At 32.5% G+C, this 19,359-nt stretch overlaps 1 protein-coding gene across 1 annotated transcript; it reads right to left on the bottom strand.

Annotated features, from left to right (window-relative positions):
- Window positions 1-8,841: 8,841 nt before the first annotated feature.
- On the bottom strand, window positions 8,842-10,896 carry LOC145086748 (L-ascorbate oxidase homolog). Its single transcript, XM_079024589.1, has one exon. It carries the CDS (start codon window positions 10,718-10,720, stop codon window positions 9,053-9,055), a length of 1,668 nt encoding a protein of 555 aa, XP_078880715.1. The 5' UTR covers window positions 10,721-10,896; the 3' UTR covers window positions 8,842-9,052.
- Window positions 10,897-19,359: the final 8,463 nt, after the last annotated feature.

Below are 19,359 nucleotides of genomic sequence, written 5' to 3'. Positions count from 1 at the left end.
TGGGAGTATACCCTCTGTAATTGTAGGTATATCAATAAGGATCTTTTTAATTCTGCACACAAGGTTGTCTATGGATCCTAAAATACCCCTATGGTATTTTAATTCTTGTTTGTTTCTTATCTTCTGATTATGATTCTGGGAATAATGTGAGTCTTTTAGTATTCCAAAATACTCCTATAGTATTTTAAACTTTATGTTTGGCTCTAGCATTCCTAGTTGGTAAGTTTCAGACCTGTTGCAACACCACTATCACTCCCACGCACACGTTCATCGCATCTCGAATAAATGTAGTTGATCAGGTTACATTTATTCCATCTTACGATTACATAACTACCCAGGTTTGACGGTAATGCTCAACATCTGAAGACTTTTATTATTGTTCTTCTTATGATACTTGTGTTCGAGCGTTTAGATTCTAGATGTTCTTATACTTTGGTAAAATATGGTTATATTTTAAAGTATAATTCTTGGTCAGAGTGTTTTATCCCTATGTATTTATAGGCTGTATATCTTTTATGAATTGATATACTTAGCTCACTATAAACAATGCTCTGATACCAATCTGTCACACCCCAAAACCGGAACGGCGGAAACGTTCTGGGGTGGATGACGTCATGTCAAGTATCACAACATATGCAATATAGTAATCAAAGTACAACAATCATTGCATTAATAGTAATAGTTTTACATTGGTTTACATTGTAAAAAATCATCAAAGTAATACAAAACTAGTATAGATGCAGCTTGACACAAACCGTCTTTAACAGAAGCTCCTGGAATATACCTGTCTAATACTGCCCTGAGAATACAAGTTATTTGAAAAGCGAGTATCAGCATTTTTACAAATGCTGGTGAGTTCATAAGTATTTAGTGTCATTTTATTCAAATAACTTAATTAAAAGTAGTAGTTTGGAATCAACAGTGTATTAGAGTCCTTTCCAGAAAATCCTATATTTTCTTAAATAAAAGTAGTCTTCTACCAAGACCCGACAGAGTTATGTTGTAAAAAGTAATTTTCCCTTAAACACTATCATTACCAAAATGCGGTGTTTGATTTAAAGGAAGTAGGAGAATATCAGGGGAAATAACATATACCTCAGTAGTGTAGACTGCTGACTAAGGCAGAAAGAAATCATAGACTCCAGGAGAGTATCGAATGAACGGTACGCCTGGCTCAGTCTAACAAAAGGAGACACAGACCCCAGACGGTATCAAATGAAAGATATATCTAGTAAGGTCCAAAAACAGTGAACATAGACCCCATATAGTATCAACTGAATGATACGTCTAGCAAGGTCTAAAAACAGTGAATACAGACCCCAGACAGTATCAAATGAATGATATGTCTAGCAAGGTCTAAAAACCATGAACACAGACCCCAGACAGTATCAACTGAATGATACGTCTAGCAAGGTCTAAAAACAGTGAATACAGACCCCAGACAGTATCAAATGAATGATACGTCTAGCAAGGTCTAAAAACAGTGAATACAGTGAACACAGGGAATACAGTGAATATAGTGTTAAAACCCGTTACCTTAAGGCCATGAATTATAAGGTAACCCCGAGATACTCATAACCATACTGATAGACACTAGAGAACTAGACGCCCTGCAAGCGTCTGTGTAAGTGTGACATTTGTCACCCCTTGGCTTGGTAGGCCGTAGACTGTAGCTAGCAGTCAGGGTGCGGGGGTGTCAATCCCGTATAGATCTATACACACAATGTCCGCTCTCCCTACAAGAGACTCTGGTTACCAACTTGACAACAGAGAAGGCCGTGTACTGAAGATGTATCTCGTATAGTGAGATCTGATGTAAAATACTGGACTAATGATAGAGACTCACAACTTAACTGACTAATGTAAACCTATATGTCTATGCTTGTATACATAATATATAACTAATGATCAAACGACCTTCGGACGGACGTCCGATCCCACCAGACCACATCTCAACGAAGAAAAGGAAATAGGGCGAACAAGCCTTCCTAAGTCCTTTAAACATTATTTATATATATCTATACAAGCACAAACATACATTTAACGAAGTTTAAGTGTTTAACGAAGTAGAAGTGTTTCACAAAGTATAAGTGTTAACAAGTAGGAGCGTATCGTGAAGTAAAAACGTATCGTGAAGTATAAGCGTATCGTGAAGTAGAAGTGTATCGTGAAGTATAAGCGTATCGTGAAATAGAAGCGTATCATGAAGTAGAAGCATTTCTCGAAGTAAAAGTGTCAATAAAGTATAAGCTTTTACGAAGTAGTAGCATTAATCAAGTAGGAGCGGTTCGTGAAGTGGAAGCGGTAATAAAGTAGGAACGTTTATGAAGTAGTAGTATTTCTCTAAGTAGAAGCATTTAACAAGTATAAGCGTATCACGAAGTAAAAGCATTAACAAAGTAGAAGCATTTAACTAAGTAGGAGTATTAACTATGTAGAAGTATAACGAAGCAGTAATATCTAACAAGTAGGAGTATAAAAACATGGAAGAAAACCTTGATGAAAACTTTGGAAAACTTTTATACTTAAGAAAATCACAACTTGGTATTCTTTTGTAAAATAAGTTTGAAAACCTTTAGAAATCCTTTGGGAACCTTTCATAAACAAGTTTTAAATGAAACTTTGATAAACAGTATAAGTAAAGATTTGAACAAATAAAGACATTTTAGAAAAACATTACAGTATCAGATTTGGTAAAACAGTTAACAGTGTAATAAATCCTTGTGCATGCGGGTTATCAATCACATATAATTGATATGATAACTGGCATGTTTAACTTGTATCCCCCCCCAATAAAACATGTAAAAACATTTAAAAAGGTTAATTCAGGGGTATGAACTCACCTGATGTAAGTGTATCGAACGAAGGTGCCGGTTGGGTGCTCGGTGTCAAGTAAAGACTTGAACACACTTAGTGACCTATTAAAATATGATAACATATGTTTACATATAATTAATACATATAATACTAATTAAACAAGTATATGCATCCTAAAGTGCGGAAAACACTTTGGTTAAGTGCTAGGGGGCCCCGGGTAACATTTAAGGGTGTGTATGGCTTGGATAAGGAGTTTACTCTCCTAAAACTCACTTTATGTGAGTTCACGGTTGGGAGGCCACATCCCGCATGAGGTTACGGCCGTAAACTCATGGGAGGAGTGTTTTCGGATGATTTCAAGTCCCATGTGGTTCTAGAAATAGTTTTAAGAAATTGTACAAGGCTATAGGGGTGTTTAAGGGTCCAAGAGTTTACTCCCTTGGAGTTTATGGCCCAAAGACCACTCCTTGGGAGTTTACGGCCGTAAGCCCCATGGCTTAGGCCGTGAACTCTTGTGCACCCTCCAATCTGTGATTTTAAGGTCCTTGTTTCAACCCCAACAATTTCTAGTGAAGGTATAGGGCCCTTTAGGGGACTTAAACTCTCATTTGACATGGTTTGGGGGAGTTTACAGTCTAAGCATATGCTTGGGCCGTAAAATCTAGTTTGTCCCTCAAATGATGATGTTTAATTGTTCCAAACTCGAAATGGAAATTCCCTAAGTCATATCTCAAGCTTAAACATGATTTGGAAGTGTGTTTGGGCATTTTTGCATGGTTAGAGGGTGTTTACGGCCTAAGCATGTGCTTGGGCCGTAAACCCTCTTTTATGCTCTAAAAATTGTTGTTTTGAGGTTCAAACACTTCTAGGCTTAATCCTAAATTAGTTTCCAACCTTAAGGAGGAGTTTTAGGGCAAGTTTGGCATCATTTTAGGGGTTTATGGCCCTAGAGTGTTCTTGGGCTGTTAGATCCTTACTCCTTGCCTTCTTGGACGATTTTTGAATTATAATGACATGCAATGGGTTGTAAAACAAGCTAGGGTGCAAGAACTTACGATTTGGAGGCGGAAACTCGCGGATTTGAGTCGAAAACGACCTTGAGAGAGAAAGAGAGAGAGTAGAGGGAGGAAATGGTTTTAGGGTGGTAAAAGCTTCAAATAGAGTACCCGAATCCATATATATATATATATATATATATATATATATACCTTGGGTGTTGCATCCGGTATACGACTACCCGATACTAAAGTTTACCGCGGTTTAAGCTTTTTACCCGGTTAAATGGTCGTAATAAAAATTAACTTTTTCCAACTAAATGGAAATGTAATTGACGTGTTTTTATTTATTTTATCACGACGATAACGACATAAAATATATAAATAAATAAGACATTTATTTATTTGATGACCTTAAATTAACGGAACTTTTATAAAATGGAATATTCCGTTAACGGAAATGGGGTAATATAACGAAATAAACTTTGTGTTGTCACAATATTCATAGGTATCTCCGTGGTTGGTTAGGTGAGCACCACTACCAGATCCACTGATACCACTTGTGCGAATTTGGGTTAGGGCGGCTTCCGTTGCTGCTGTTACCGCTGCCTGAAAAGCAGCTAGGTCGAAATATGGTGGTTGATTCTTTGTCGTGCTGTTGACTACGTTCCTTACTGGTCTACCGCGAGGCATCTTTTGCTAAGAATACAAAGATGAGATGGAATAAGTCTATAGCAGTGGATAAAAGCCGAAAGCTGAAAGACAAGGTTATCCTAGTTTTGAGTGTATCGGGTCCTAACTTCCACAGGGTTCTGGAAATGATTCATAAAAGAGTCTATACCGAATAAACTTTATGAATTAGAAATGGCTATCCCCGAATGAATATCTGTGACCTGAATAACTTTTACCAGTTGTATGTAAAGAAAGTAATCCTAACACATAGGGTGAGCAGTGTTTCCACTAACTCATTAAGTTAACCAAGATTATTATTTATTAGTGTGACGTATAAGATGTTTTGGTTACTTCGGTTGATCCCTCTTTGAAAGCTTCTCCTGAACCTGCTCTTGTTCCTCCTTGACTCTTCTGTTGACCGCTATGAGGAAGTGGTTACATCTATCTGGGTTTACCATGCGAGAATGGAAGTGTCTAAAGAATCTATGAGATTTAGGGTAACTTTATGGGGTGATCCTTATAGAGTCCTCCTATAATTGTATAATGTATACAAGTTGTATATAATTTAAGATTAAATAGGCTTTCGAATAAGTGATCCTACTCCAAAACCACAACCAAACAAGGAACATGTAGTGAAGCGTAGATCACAAATTCTAAGTCTATAAAATCTCAATTATATAAAACCTTGGGTGTATACATTTCAAGATTATAGACCTCTACGTAAGGGTCTTTTAAGTTATCACATAAGTTATTTATATAGTGCCTAAAATACTCCTATAGTATTTTAATGTAATGTACTTAGTATGTTTCAAACTTGTTATCGTGTTATAGTGTCATAGAATACTCCTATAGTATTCTAACTTTCATGTTCTGATCTAGAAATCTCTTATATAGAGTTAGGTAAGTTTTAACACCGTTGCAACACCACATCACTCCCAAGCATATGTCGGTCGCATCTCAAATGAATATAGTTGATCAGACTATATTGATCCCAGATACGATTACATAACTGCCTAGGGTTGACCGCAATATTCAACCTTTAAATACTTTTGTTCTGTTCTTCTTGTGATACTTGTTCTAGTATGTATACATGTATAAGCAAGTAGGTATGTTTTTATAACTTATTGTTATATTCTTAAAATATATTATTATCCAGAGCACTTAAGCCCCATTGTATTTATAGTTGTATATATTTTATCGGTTGATATACTTAGTTCACTATAAACATTACTGTGATACCAATCTGTCACACCCCAAAACCGGAATGGCGAAAACGTTCGGGGGTGGAGGACGTCATGTTTAATATCACAAGACATGCATCATAGTAATCAAAATAATAAACAACCATTTCATTAGAAAGAAAGTGTTTACAAAGTATGTGTTCATAAAACATAGAGTACATACACAATTAACAAAACAAGACTTGAAGCTATTATGCTCCATCTTTTGAATTCCCAGTGCGAGTACCTGTCTACTAGTTTCCTGAGAATACAAGTTATTTTGAAAGAGTTGATCAACAATTAAGCTGGTGAGTTCATATGATTTTAGTGATGTAAGCAAGTTGTAAGAAAATTTAGTAAATTGTAAGTTCTGTTTAGAAAAGTTCATCTGTTCTTCTAGAAAATCCTATATTTTCTGCTTTGGTGAAAGATAAGTAAAAATGACTCTACAATCCTTTCTATGAGTACTAAATGGATACAATGTATATAAAACTCGGATTAAACAAACACGCTATTGTGTGTATCTGTCCTAAGCCCACAACCAAACAAGGAATAGAAAGTGAGGCGGATGGTAGACATCCCATTGGTTGTTAGATCCTTGTTATATATAACCCATGTGTATCCTGACAGCCTTATTTTTAATATATTTTCTTACTCCTTTCCTTCTAATGGACCAAGGTTGAATTAGCAACCCCATTTTTAATATATTAATAAGTTTCCATTTTTTTTCCTTTTATTGTTCTCACTTTTTTTTATCTCATCCTAACCCACCTTAATTTCTATTAATAAATTTTGCTTATATATATATAAAAAAATTAATATTTGGGGGCTTATTTTTATTTTTCGCACATGGTCTTCAAAGTGAACGGACCTGCCATAGTAAGAAGATGCTATCTTAATTGAGACGTTATAAGTTCAAGTATCTCTGGAGATATTTTGGTTATTAGAAGTAAATTAGTTTGTCTTTTTTAGAAAAACAAAATATTTTATAAATTTTTCCGATTTAACACCTAGTTTTAGTTTGTTTTAAAAACAACAATTTTTTTTGATAAAAGTTCTATCACAACTATTATCACATACGAATGTCGGTCAAACATGTAATTTTAAAGATCGATGGTTAAACCAAATTGTTGGCAAAAAATATTGTCTTTTTTTTTTTTTTTTTTTTTTTTGTTTTTGTTTTTGTTTAAATTAGAAAAATATTTATTTTTTATTTTTTTTATGAATAATTTATTTGTTCTCACAATTAAAACATTTACGGCATGCTCGGCAAAATTAGCTGCTAACGGATAGATTGTAGCTTGTAGCGTTTTATTAAACGCTACATGAATTAACATTTGGATTTGAAGTGTCTTTTTAAACTAAACGATAGAAGCTTGTAGTGTCGAATGAGGCTTTTTGTTCAAAATGGAGCGTTTTGTCAAGCGTTAGAAATTAGAAGCTTTCAAACGCTACGTGCCGAACACGTCCTTAATAATTTGACTGCTTTGACTAGATTAAGTTTTATCCAACAATTATTGGTTTTTGAAAAACATGATTTTTGCGGGTGGGTTTGTTTTAAGGAAAAACATACCAAATAAATAAATATGACGATCCTAGTAATAATTTAATATTTTTTTAGACTAAATTATAGAAATAGTTCATGTATTTATATGACATATGAAAAGATATGAAAGATGCACTACCAGACAAAATTATAAAAACCGAAATTTGCTGTTTGGCTTTTAACACAACCCGAAAGTGAATGATTTTTCAAACCCAAAGAGCCGAAACTAAATTATTGAAAATGAAATCAAATGATTTTTCAACAGAAAAAGAGTAAACTACACGGATCGTCGTCCCACGTGTAGATGCTAAAATGCACGTTTGGTCCATATTTTTTGAAATTAACTCGGACCGTCCATTGTTTGGTTAAAAGTTGCAACCTTCATCCTTCATTAGTTTAAATTTTTACGGACTAGTGTGGACATATGCCGGTATATTTATTTATTTATAGATGACAAAAAAGTATATAAATTTTTTTCATTCAATTTTATTTATATTTTTGTACAACCTAAATTAACAAAACTAGGGGTGTTCGTTTGGATGGATCGGTTTGATCCGATCCAATCAAGTGAATCCGAATAGATTTCGGTTTTCAAAACATTGATCCAAATAGTCCAAACTAAATTTAAACCCGATCCGATCCAACCAAATTACAATTCGATTGGATCGGTTTTTACAATTCGGTTTTCAAGAGGCAAGACATTTTGAAACTATATAACTTGAATATTAGCAAAATCTATAAAGAAACTATTTTTTTTATAAATTATAATTTATGAACAAATAGTAAGAAAATATATTATAGTTAATATTTCATTGACAAAAAAAACTTTTGATAAGAAGTAATTTTAAAGTAATATATTCGATGAAAATTTATAATAACTAAAAATAATAATTTAGTAAATTTATAAATTGTTAAAGATACATATGAAAAATAGATAATAAGTTGTTATTCGGATTTTTTGAACTATTCGGTCCTTAGTATGTAAACAAAACCAATCCGAAATCCAAAATAATAATTCGGTTTTGTTGAAAACCAATCCAAAAATCCGAATATCCGAACAAAATAGTCCGATCCAAATTGTCCAATTGGACAATTCGGTTTTTTCCAAATAGTGAACGGCGTTAAACAAAACTAAAATAATTGCTTTAGTTAATCTTATCGTAAGATTTAATAAATAGATCATTAAAACGGTTAAACAATTCAAAATGAACAATTTAAGGAACAAACTTAGACCGGTAATTTCTAATGCCCAAATGAAATTGTCCGATTCGCTAGAGCATTAACGACTCCCGCCGTAAGGTCACCACCGGCCACCACAATGTTACGGTGATGACGATGGCCGGAGTTCCTACACCACCTCCTGTGAAGCCAAATGGTACATTTTCTTACTTACACATGCTTTTACCTCATGCAACATCGAAATCGTATGTTTTCATCATCAGAATTTTCGTAAGAATCAGTCGAATAAGATCAATTGCACCAAAAACTGAACAATAATAATAAAAAAAAAAAAGCCAAATTCTCATTTGATCGAGGATGATTACAAGTTATTTGTAGCGATTTGTTGAAGAAGATATAGACCAATTAATACTGAAATCGAACAACCAGAAAGGCCAATTCATTTGATCAAGGGATGATTACAACAAGATCATGTACATACATATTATATATATATTTATTCAAATTCAAATTCAAATTCGAATGTCACATTTTCCCTTGCAATTTCTTATCTTAATCCGTTTGTTTGGCCACACAAAAAAGGGGCAAAAACTTAATTAATTACTTACAGAAAAGATTTAAATCTAAACGTATGGTGCTGGCCTGGGCAAATTGCTAACAACGCCGCAAAGCAATGAAGTTTCCGGTAAGTTATACTCGTCTCTCAGGGATTTCTCCGGCGAGAGTACGCTGAAGTACAGCTGCTGTCCCAAATAGAACCTCTCCCACATCTCCGATCTCAAACTCCACATTCCGGCGTTATCAAGGGTGGTCATCACCGCCGCCCAACATCCCGGAAACACAGGTACGGTGTGTCTGCTTACTGCGTCTTCTAGGTTGTAATTCTTCCTCTTCTCCGGACTCCACCTCCCTGGTTCTATCGCCACCGCGAAAAATGAGTACCCATCTAGATGATACGACTGAATCGTGTTCTCTCTGTTCTCAAATATGATCTCCACGAAGTTTCGGAAGGTTGCGTTCAATACATTTGGTGCTACCTTGCAGTTCTTTTCAACTTCCGGTGGTGGCTCATCGGGGACGAGGTTGTATTTGAATTCTTTCTCAGCCAATCCGAAATACTCAGAGAGCTTTAATGGCGTCGGTGGATCCTTATGGGAGACTCCATTCAAAGCAAACCTAAGCTTTCCGTCGATATAATTCCTGCTGTTCACAAACTTCATGGTGCGAGTGATGTTAATCTGTCCGTAATGGTAAGAACCTTGTGGATTTGGCCGGGCGGCACTGGCGGTTAAGTTCCACCGGAATGTTCTGAACTGGTTTATCGACCACGCAACTCCGGGGGTGTTTTCCGGCGGCGGAGGTGGGAGCTCAGGCGATGCTGGCCCGTTTCCTCCGGTGTATCGGATTGTAGCGACGGTGGTCAGTAGGGTCTTGGTGAACCTGCTTGTCACCACTAAGTAGTAGTCTTTGGGTGGTTGATCGGCGGTGACTAACACTGACATACATTGGCCCACATGAAGGTCCATTGACATATAATCATTTTGCATGAGGTGGGACCCTTCAAGTTCCACTAACTTCATATCATGTCCTTGAAACCTAAAATTAACCGAAGTCCTCATTCCGGCATTACAAAACCTAAACCGGTAAATTTTTCCGGCCTCGAAAGTCCACGACGGTTCCGCCGGTGCGCCGACTTGAGCCGATTTTCCATTGATGTGGAGGCCGTCAGGGCGGCCGATGGAGTTGCCGCCATCGAGAAGATTCTTCATAGACTTGTGACCTTTCTTGAACCAATCTCCAACCACCACTGCAAACTCATCTGCCGGATTATCAAAAGGAACCGGAATCAACGGCCGGCTGTGCACTTGCAGGACGCCGATGCCCCCCGCCGCCCTATGCAGGGCGGTGGTCGGGAAGTAATAGTAAGTACCGATCTGATCCTTCACCTGGAATTTATAAGTAAAGTTGGTTCCTGGCTGGATAGGGCACATCGTTGCCGGTGTGCCATCCACCCAGGAATTCTTCCGGTGCTGGACACCGTTCCAGGTGAGGAGGAAAGGCTCGTCAAGGTTGTTGAAAACATTGACGAGGATATTGTTGTTACTGGTGCAGTTAATGACGGGTCCAGGGAATTTGCCATTAATTAAAATGACCTGTTGTGGGACACCTAAAGGGGACATTGTCCCATAGGTGACCTTCCACTCATTGAAGACATAAGGATCTTCTGCATTCACTAACGTCAATGTGACGCTAAGGAACGCAGAGAAAAAAACAAATTTTAGAGTATCCATCACACAATCCCGGAGACACCTAGAATATATATTTTTTTATATATCGGTGTGTATATAATAATATAAAACAGGATAGATAGAAGAAAATTGAAAATATAAAATTTTATTAAAAGACCAGGAAGAAGAAGTTGGCTTCTTCCAGGTGCTACCTGGGATTGTGGTATCGGTGTGGGTGTAGGAAATGTTTTTATACCATTACAAGACCGTTTTTACTGTTTGGTTCTTCACGTTTTTCTCCAAAAAATCGTTTTGTGTTGTTTCCTTAAATTCCTCGTTTCACAAATACGAGACCCACAATGTTTTTTCCTTATTTTACGTCTCTTTTAATGGTCGAAAATGGGTGTTGATAAACTGATAACGTGGATAATATATATTTCACATTTGATTTGCATTTAAGATATTTTTGTATTCTTTGAAGTTGAAAACACACCTTTTAGTTTATTGAACTTTATCTTATATTTTTATCTTTTAGTTTATTCAACTATCCATTATACCTACGTGGTTTTTTTATTAATAAATGATGACGTGTTCTTTGTGGCATGGTGCAACGTTCCATCCAGGCTCGCCATGTGTAGAGAAATACCTCATTTTATAAATACATAACATTTTTTTGTATAATTTATTTATTTATTTGTTGTTATATATAACATGTTATGTTTTAGAGAATTATATAATTTGTATGTTATATAATCCTGTAAAATATTTATTGTTGTGTGTGATAAAAAATTATTGTAGTAAATGTCGCTAAGTTGTACTAAAGCGTCACAAAAAAAAAAAAACTTAAATTGCTTTAAAAATCCATATCTGCGATGGATTTGAAAATAAGAACGAAAAATTATATCAACTAATCTAACTAGATTGAAAGCAATTTTATCCATTACCACAACAATCAAATTTCAAATCTGAAACCAAAATATCTGTCTTCAAGAACTATATCCATTAACGCAACTAAATCTATATGGGTTTTATTTTTCGACCTCAATAGAGTGGAGAGTGTTAAATAAATAAATAGTGTTATTATGTAATTCAAAGCAGTTTTCAGAAGATGATTTCATTCCATTGGAGAGAGAAAAAAAGAAATACAAAAATGAAAACCCATAAAATCGTCCTAAAATATATATTCAACAAAATAACTCGAAAACATGTATACAAAATCATTTTGATAAATTAAGTTCCACCTTATGAACTTAGAAAAGATATTTGAATCATTAATGTTTGGGCCTTTTGGCCCTTTGCACAAAATGAACTGGTTTTTTTAGAATTGGTGAAATAAAACCGGTGAGAACAGAACCGTTTAAAACTTAACTAGCGGTTTAGAATCAGTTTTATTTTATTTCATTTTTATGAAATGGAAAATCGATTTCTAAAAAACCGAACCGAGTTTTAAACTGAAAATAATCGATTTATTAACAAAAAATTATTTTTTAAAAAACAAAATCGACTATAACTTAAACTGGTTTGTTGTAGCAAATGGGTTTTTTAAACCTAAACCGGTTATGCAACTCTACTTGTAATGACTTAGTGACGTTTTATTGTGTATTCAATGTTTTGGGCTTTTGGGCTTTTGCATAATATAATATTGTCGTTTTAACTTGACGATTGTTTGAGAGTAAATGGATTTATGGGATGCTTAATGGATTCTTTATAAATAATTTTATTATCTCCTTGTTAGTTTTTCAATAGTTTTGTGTCAACAAAATATGTATGTGTCTTTAAAATCTAATGATGGGAAATAAGTTATTTAACGTTATCTATATAAAATTTTCGCACATATTTATGTTAAAAACGAAAAAAATTGTATTTATATGCTAAAATTTTAAGCATCTTGTTAGATTTTTAATATATTCTACTTTTCTAAATATATTTTTGAATGACTTTTGATAAAAAGTTTTGTGTTAATCTTTTTAGTGGCACAATCCCAGTATTACACCATGTGTCAAAATGGTGGACCCAAAACAAAATCTCACAGAAAATACATATTTAAAAAAATTTACATTGTGTTAGAATTTTTTTAAAAATATCACATGCTACATCAGGAAGCTGTACGTAAAAATTTATTAGAAAAAGAAATAGTTGATCGAATTTGCGTTCTCAATCGACTTAGTTTTGAATATGTATTCAGTGTAATTATATTATGTTTGTTTTTATTATGATGATATATTCCCGCGTTAATATTTTTGAATTAGTCATTGTTTTTTGTACTTCTCCATTTGTTAGATTATATCGTACTGTTTACAACTTCACTCAATCGTTTATTATTTGACTATGAATGTTTAATTTTTAATTACATTGTGTGTACAATGCATCATTAGATTCTTTTAGTCGTTGGTATGTATCAATATCAATATTTTTCATAGAACTTTATATATACATGAAAAATGGTCTAGTAGATGATAATATTATCAATCATAGATAACCTATTGACCCTATTAATTGTGACTTTTTCCATAATATTATTTATTATACTTGACTATAAATTGATATCCCGTTTCTATATACCTTACATATAAGCATCCGATTTAATAATTGATATACGAGTAGGCTTGCTCCAAACATGTATATAAAAATTAGTAGACTTAAAACAAGCTTTGACCTTAGAACAACTACCATATTTTTATAATAAAATTCTAGTATGTCGATAGTTATATTGTTTTGTACTCTTTCGTGAGATGGAAAGACCAGTAAATATTGTAGATTTGTAATGATTTAAAGACATACTTAATTTGGTCATGCGTTGTTTTTATAGATAGTATGTCGGTGATGTTGTTAGAACTTGAAAGTTAATTTAATAAACATTTTTAACTTTAGCATGTCATTGTTGAGTACCCATAAGGCTACAACGACAACTTTTGTTGCCCTTAGCAACCATTTTTTTTTTCTTTTTTTTTTTTGTATTGTTTATCCAATTGTAATCACTTAACATGTTCAATTTTTATAAAGAACTTTCAGAAAAGTAATATAAATTCTTACTAGTTAGCTTCATATTCCTCGATTTTAGCTCCATATTACTCTTTACATGTTGATGGATCATGCCTCGAACAATTAGACACCTATCGTTTAGTCACAAAGGCATTCATCGTTCTATGGAAATCATTTTAATTGCAATTTTTTTTTTCTAAAACAATGAGAACATATCCTAATGTTACTTTTAAATCTACACTTTTGTTCACTATGGCAATGGAACCCTTGTCTTTTAATTAAGGGACATCTTTCCAATTTATCAATAGCGTTTAGTCAAAGGCATTTTAGTGTTAAAATTAAAATCAAACTACCCTATTTACACGTTGAATCATGCCTCAGATGCCGTGGATCACATGTCACTTAGGACGTGTTTGACACAGAACTTTTGAAAACGTTTGAGAGCTTCTAGCTTTTAGCTTTTGACACAACGCTCTAATTTAAACAAAAAACTTCGTTTGACAGTACGAGCATTTAACTTTTAGTTTAAACAAAACGTTCCAAATTTAAAAGCTACTTCATGTAGCGTTTAACAAAACGCTACTGAGTTTTTGAAATCAATTTCCATAATTACCCTTATAAATATATTTATATATTTGTTTATTTTTAATCATTTGTCATTTTATGTAATTTTATATATTTCAAAAGCTTCCAAATACTTTTACCAAACATTCATATAACAAATAAAAACTATAACTTCCCGCTACCAGTTACCCGCTACATGCTACCTGCTACTAGCTACCCGCTAACCGCTTCCAGCTAACAACTACTTTTGCCAAACACACCCTTAGTCGCATATAAGTTCAATGGAAATCTAATTTCGTGTTTGCTTTATGCATAAACATTTAAAAACTGTGAATAATAATAACGATGACAATAAAATAATTCCAATACATGGTGATAATAATTAAAAGAAAAAAAAGTAATAAAATAAATACAAAATTAATACATAATAAAATATAAAAATTTATATTGTAACTATAATTATAACTATAATAATAGGGCTATATGTCCCAAAACAATAATAAGGGTTTCACAATTAATCCTAGATCTATGTGTGCTTTTATTTATGTTATCTTTGGCGAGTCATAACTAACTTATTTTTCGAGTTTTTTTTAAGTTGTCATGTTTGACAAACCAAAAGATTAAAAACTAGTTTTAGCAAAAAACTATTTATCCTAGCTTTTCAGAAGCTTTTTAAAAATTTTCAAAATAAACCCTTAATTAATTATAAACATCATATTTTTCAAACAATCTTTTATGTCATCTTATATATTTCAACCTGCTTATCAGCTAGTTTTATTGAACGCCATTTTTTATCAGCTATCAACTAGCTTTTTAGATATAAACCAACTTTTCAGCTAACAACTAATTTTTCAATTAGTATGTCAAACATAGCCTTAGTTTTACTTACAATTCTCCACTCTTGACAAATATAATAATCCATTAGTATGTGAAAGTGTAAACCTACTTACCAAAATTGGAATTGAAAGCTTTAATAACTAACTCATACCCATTCCAAATCTTGTCTAATGTATGGATATAAATCTACTATATTATAAAAGAAGTCATTTGATTTTAATCATTTTAAATCTTTTAAGACTTTTTAATTTCTTTTATAACTCATTTATTATTTTAATTCCATATATTTTTCAATATCTTTTGAATGCCACAATTTTATAATGATTAATTAAAAATAGTTAGTTTTTTTAATCTAAATATTATGTTAAATGCAAATCATAAATAAAATCAAGTAAATTAAAAATAATGGACCAAAGACAAAAAATATTTAATAATAAAATTAATTAAATATAATATTAAGAAAAAAACCTATAGTAAAATGTCAAATTAACAAAAAAAAAAAAAAAAAAAAATTGAGCTAAACTATGTTTTTTTTATATAAGTTATAATTTTCTATAGAGGCGGCTTTTTATTAACTAAAAATAATACTTGTTATGAATAACATAAAATATAAAAAAAAAGTTACTTTGAAAACTAAAAAAATAGTCAAATAGGTTACTTTTAAAAACAAAATTAAATTATGTTTATTCGAGTTGATTAACCATAATAATAAATATAAAATCAAAATCAAAATTACAAATTAACAAAAAAATATGACCACAATCTTTATTTTTGTAATTATAAAAAATTTCAAACAATATTTTAATCAATTGACCATTGAGATGTCATGAGTATAATATATATTTATATAAATCGATTAACTATAAAATTATAATTAAAAATAACAATAAATTCAAAATTAAATATATTTTATGATCCGATGATACAATTTAAATATATAATTATTCTATCCTGTATTTTTAAATAATTACAATGTGTCATAACAACTTAATGTGAAAATTATAATTTCAAAAGTAATTATAACTAAAAAGTTATATTTAATAACATTATTTTTAAATATTTTAAAACGTATTATTTATTTTATGTAAGGTATATATACATATAAGGTGAATATATATATATATATATATATATATATATATATATATATATATATATATATATATATATATATATATAGGGCTAGGTTAATGTGTTTCTTATATTTATTATGTGCTAGAATGCACCAATAAGAATTTAGTAAAATTAAAATAAAGATAGATATCAAATGATTTCCATAATTGTATGTATATTGAATGATATCCATAATTATAATTTTGTTTTTATGAAAACTAATTAAATTTATCATTAATGTCAGCAATAACATTCTTTCAGAATGAATTTATACCTAAGTTTTTATGTATGAGTTTGTTTTTTGTTTAAGGACTCACTCACTTAAAATACAATAAAGTTGTATTGAATATGAAGAACGAAAGTGTATTCTACTAGAATACACTCTCATTCTGCTAGAATGTACTCTCATTCTTTTAGATACGAATTCATTCTGAAAGAATATTATTGTTTACATTAATGACGAAATTCATTAGTTTCCATAAAAATGAATTATAAGTATGAATTGATGGGTTTTGGTCATAAGACATCCTATGTGCTCATATAAACCCTAAAGCTTGGATCTAGGTTTCTCTATTGTACATGCTTTGAATCCAAGACTATGAACCCTAATTCTAGCATATGGAAAATCAAAATTCACATGTAAATAGGTTTAAGAACATACCTTGATTGTTATATAGCAATAACAATCTAATTCCTCCTTGAATTGACCTTAGAAAGCTGAGAGTCACAAGTGTCACTCCTCTAATGGCTTACAAACACCATAAGCAAGTGGAGAAGGTATAAAGAGAGAGGAGGGAGGTTAGAATTCGTCTCTAAGACTTCTTGGGAAGGGATACACGAATTCATGACCCTAGGGGTGTTTATATAGGTGTAGAGATAGGGTTTCAGTCATTATCCTTATCTAGTTGCTTATCCACCAAGCAACCAATAAGATAATCCTTGAATCCTTATCATACTCGAATTCTAAGGGATTTACACCTCAAATTCGTTCACCATATATATAAGATAATCCTTACCTTATTTTGTAACTATCACATAATTACAATTCAGCCCCTCTAGTTTAATTAATTACACTTGATCACAAAATTAATTCTTAATTAATTATTGACCAATATTAATTAAACAAATATGATTTCTCCTTTAATATATTATTCTTATAACATATTAATAAACCATAATAACCTCTCTCTCTTTATTTATTTCTCCAATCAAGTTGCTTTGGTGAAGGCAACCCAAAAGGACCATGCACCATCGGGTCAAGTACATACCAAAATAGTTATGGACTTAGACACTAATCCAACAGTCTCCCACTTGGATAAGTCTAATAACTATTATGCGTATGACTTCGGATCCCGATCTGCAATCGTAGCTTTCCAAAGCCGCTGTCAACTCTGATCATTTCAAATACGCGTGTCCTTAGATAAGGGATCATATATTCCTCCATTCTAGATATCACATGAGATATGATTTCAAATCATTCTCTTTGTACTATATCTCGATTCCCGATTTACGACGACTGACTAATTGAACAAATCAAATTAGCCCTAGCCCGGCCGAGCATTTACGTTTGTCATCACTAAACCATCGAGGGGCCCAAAGATATCGCTTTTATCCTACTTTGAATAAAAGGAATGGATAAACTTTGATACAATGCTTGCTTGCACTCACTAACCAAATCACACACAACAATATGTTTTATAACACCAAGTTACTGGTGCGTTTACATATTATCAATGTGCAACCGATTCGCAAGATACAACTCACACATCTCGGTTTCAAGAATATAAGATGTTATCGTCTCACCAATCACTCGTGATACAATTCATGGAGTGATCCAAGTGAGCGTGGGTTTAATCCAATGCTCAAATCATATTCATAAGCACTCATGAACGTTGCAGCAAACATTTGCTTATGTCTAATACTTTTCTAGACACTCCACACACCAATTCACGACAGTCTTCATTCATATATACTTCCAACATATGAATGACTGTGGCCCGTTCGAATAATTCGATTATTCTTAATAAACTCAATTATTCTGGAAGTCAAAACATGCAAATGTGAAACACAAGAATAATACTAATCCCATATGGCCTCAACCCTTTGAGCATAAATAAAACACCTTTTATTTATCACCATATTGATTACTCATTATTTGTCGTTTCGGTTAATCAACTTCTTACTTGAATTCCAACACTTGTCTCATGCTCCTAGCATGCACACAATGTTTACCTATGGTTCTTACTTTGTGAAACAGATCTCATTGAATACATTTCCAATCCTTCTCATTTCACAACTCCAAATCCGTTTTTCATAAGTCAAAGAATATCAAATTCGTGGTACTTATATAATATGCTAGATTCTAACATTCTATGCAACTATCCTTTCGTAATGTCACTGCACCAAAGTCACAAAGACTATTGCCAATGATATTACAAAGTCCTCTATCAGAGATTGTTACAAGACAATTCCATAGACGTGATGTACATTCTTTGAACATCCTTTTGCATAGAAGTTTCTAATCTAGTCATAGATTTCTCAATATTAATTCCCAATATGGACACACTTCCATATGTTCCATATGACAACTCATTATTAATAGAATCTTATCTATTCGTAATGATTTCGATATGGTCCATCCAATATGGAAACATTTCCATATTTTCCAATACTATACTTCCAACTACTCACAAGCGACCAATCCTCGTCGAAATTTGGGTTGTCCTTTGATAGTTGTTTAATTGTTTTAGTCAAAAACCAATTCTAGTCCCTTTTCCTTCTAAATGCGCTCGAAATTTGGAAAATTTTAGAATGGTCAAACATTAAAGCATTTGCAATCGATCCTATACCCGAAGCGTATGGGACACGACGCATAATGTTTTATTTGTTATGTTCTCAAAATTCGAATTGTGAAGAGGGATGCCGTAATCATAATTGAAATTTTAAGAACACACTTTGTACCTTTGACTAAATTTATTAACATTTCTCAACCTAATCCTTTAGATTTGAAATGAAGCATAATATTCTCTCCCTTAATTATAGCAAAACAACTCTTCAACTATTGCGACTTTGCAAAGTATGACTCTTGTTTTCTATAATTAATATTGCTAACCTTGCAATACTTTCCATAATAATCATACAATCATAACTTTTATGCTCCCACTATCATTATGATTACTATAAAACATAACACTTATGCTCCCACT

The sequence above is a fragment of the Lactuca serriola genome, chromosome 2 (genome assembly GCF_051521515.1).
Source record: "Lactuca serriola cultivar US96UC23 chromosome 2, Lser_US96UC23_V15, whole genome shotgun sequence".
NCBI classification, from domain to species: Eukaryota; Viridiplantae; Streptophyta; class Magnoliopsida; order Asterales; family Asteraceae; genus Lactuca; species Lactuca serriola.
The sequence above is the reverse complement of the archived record's forward strand: the minus strand, read 5'-3'. Positions and strand labels throughout refer to the sequence as shown.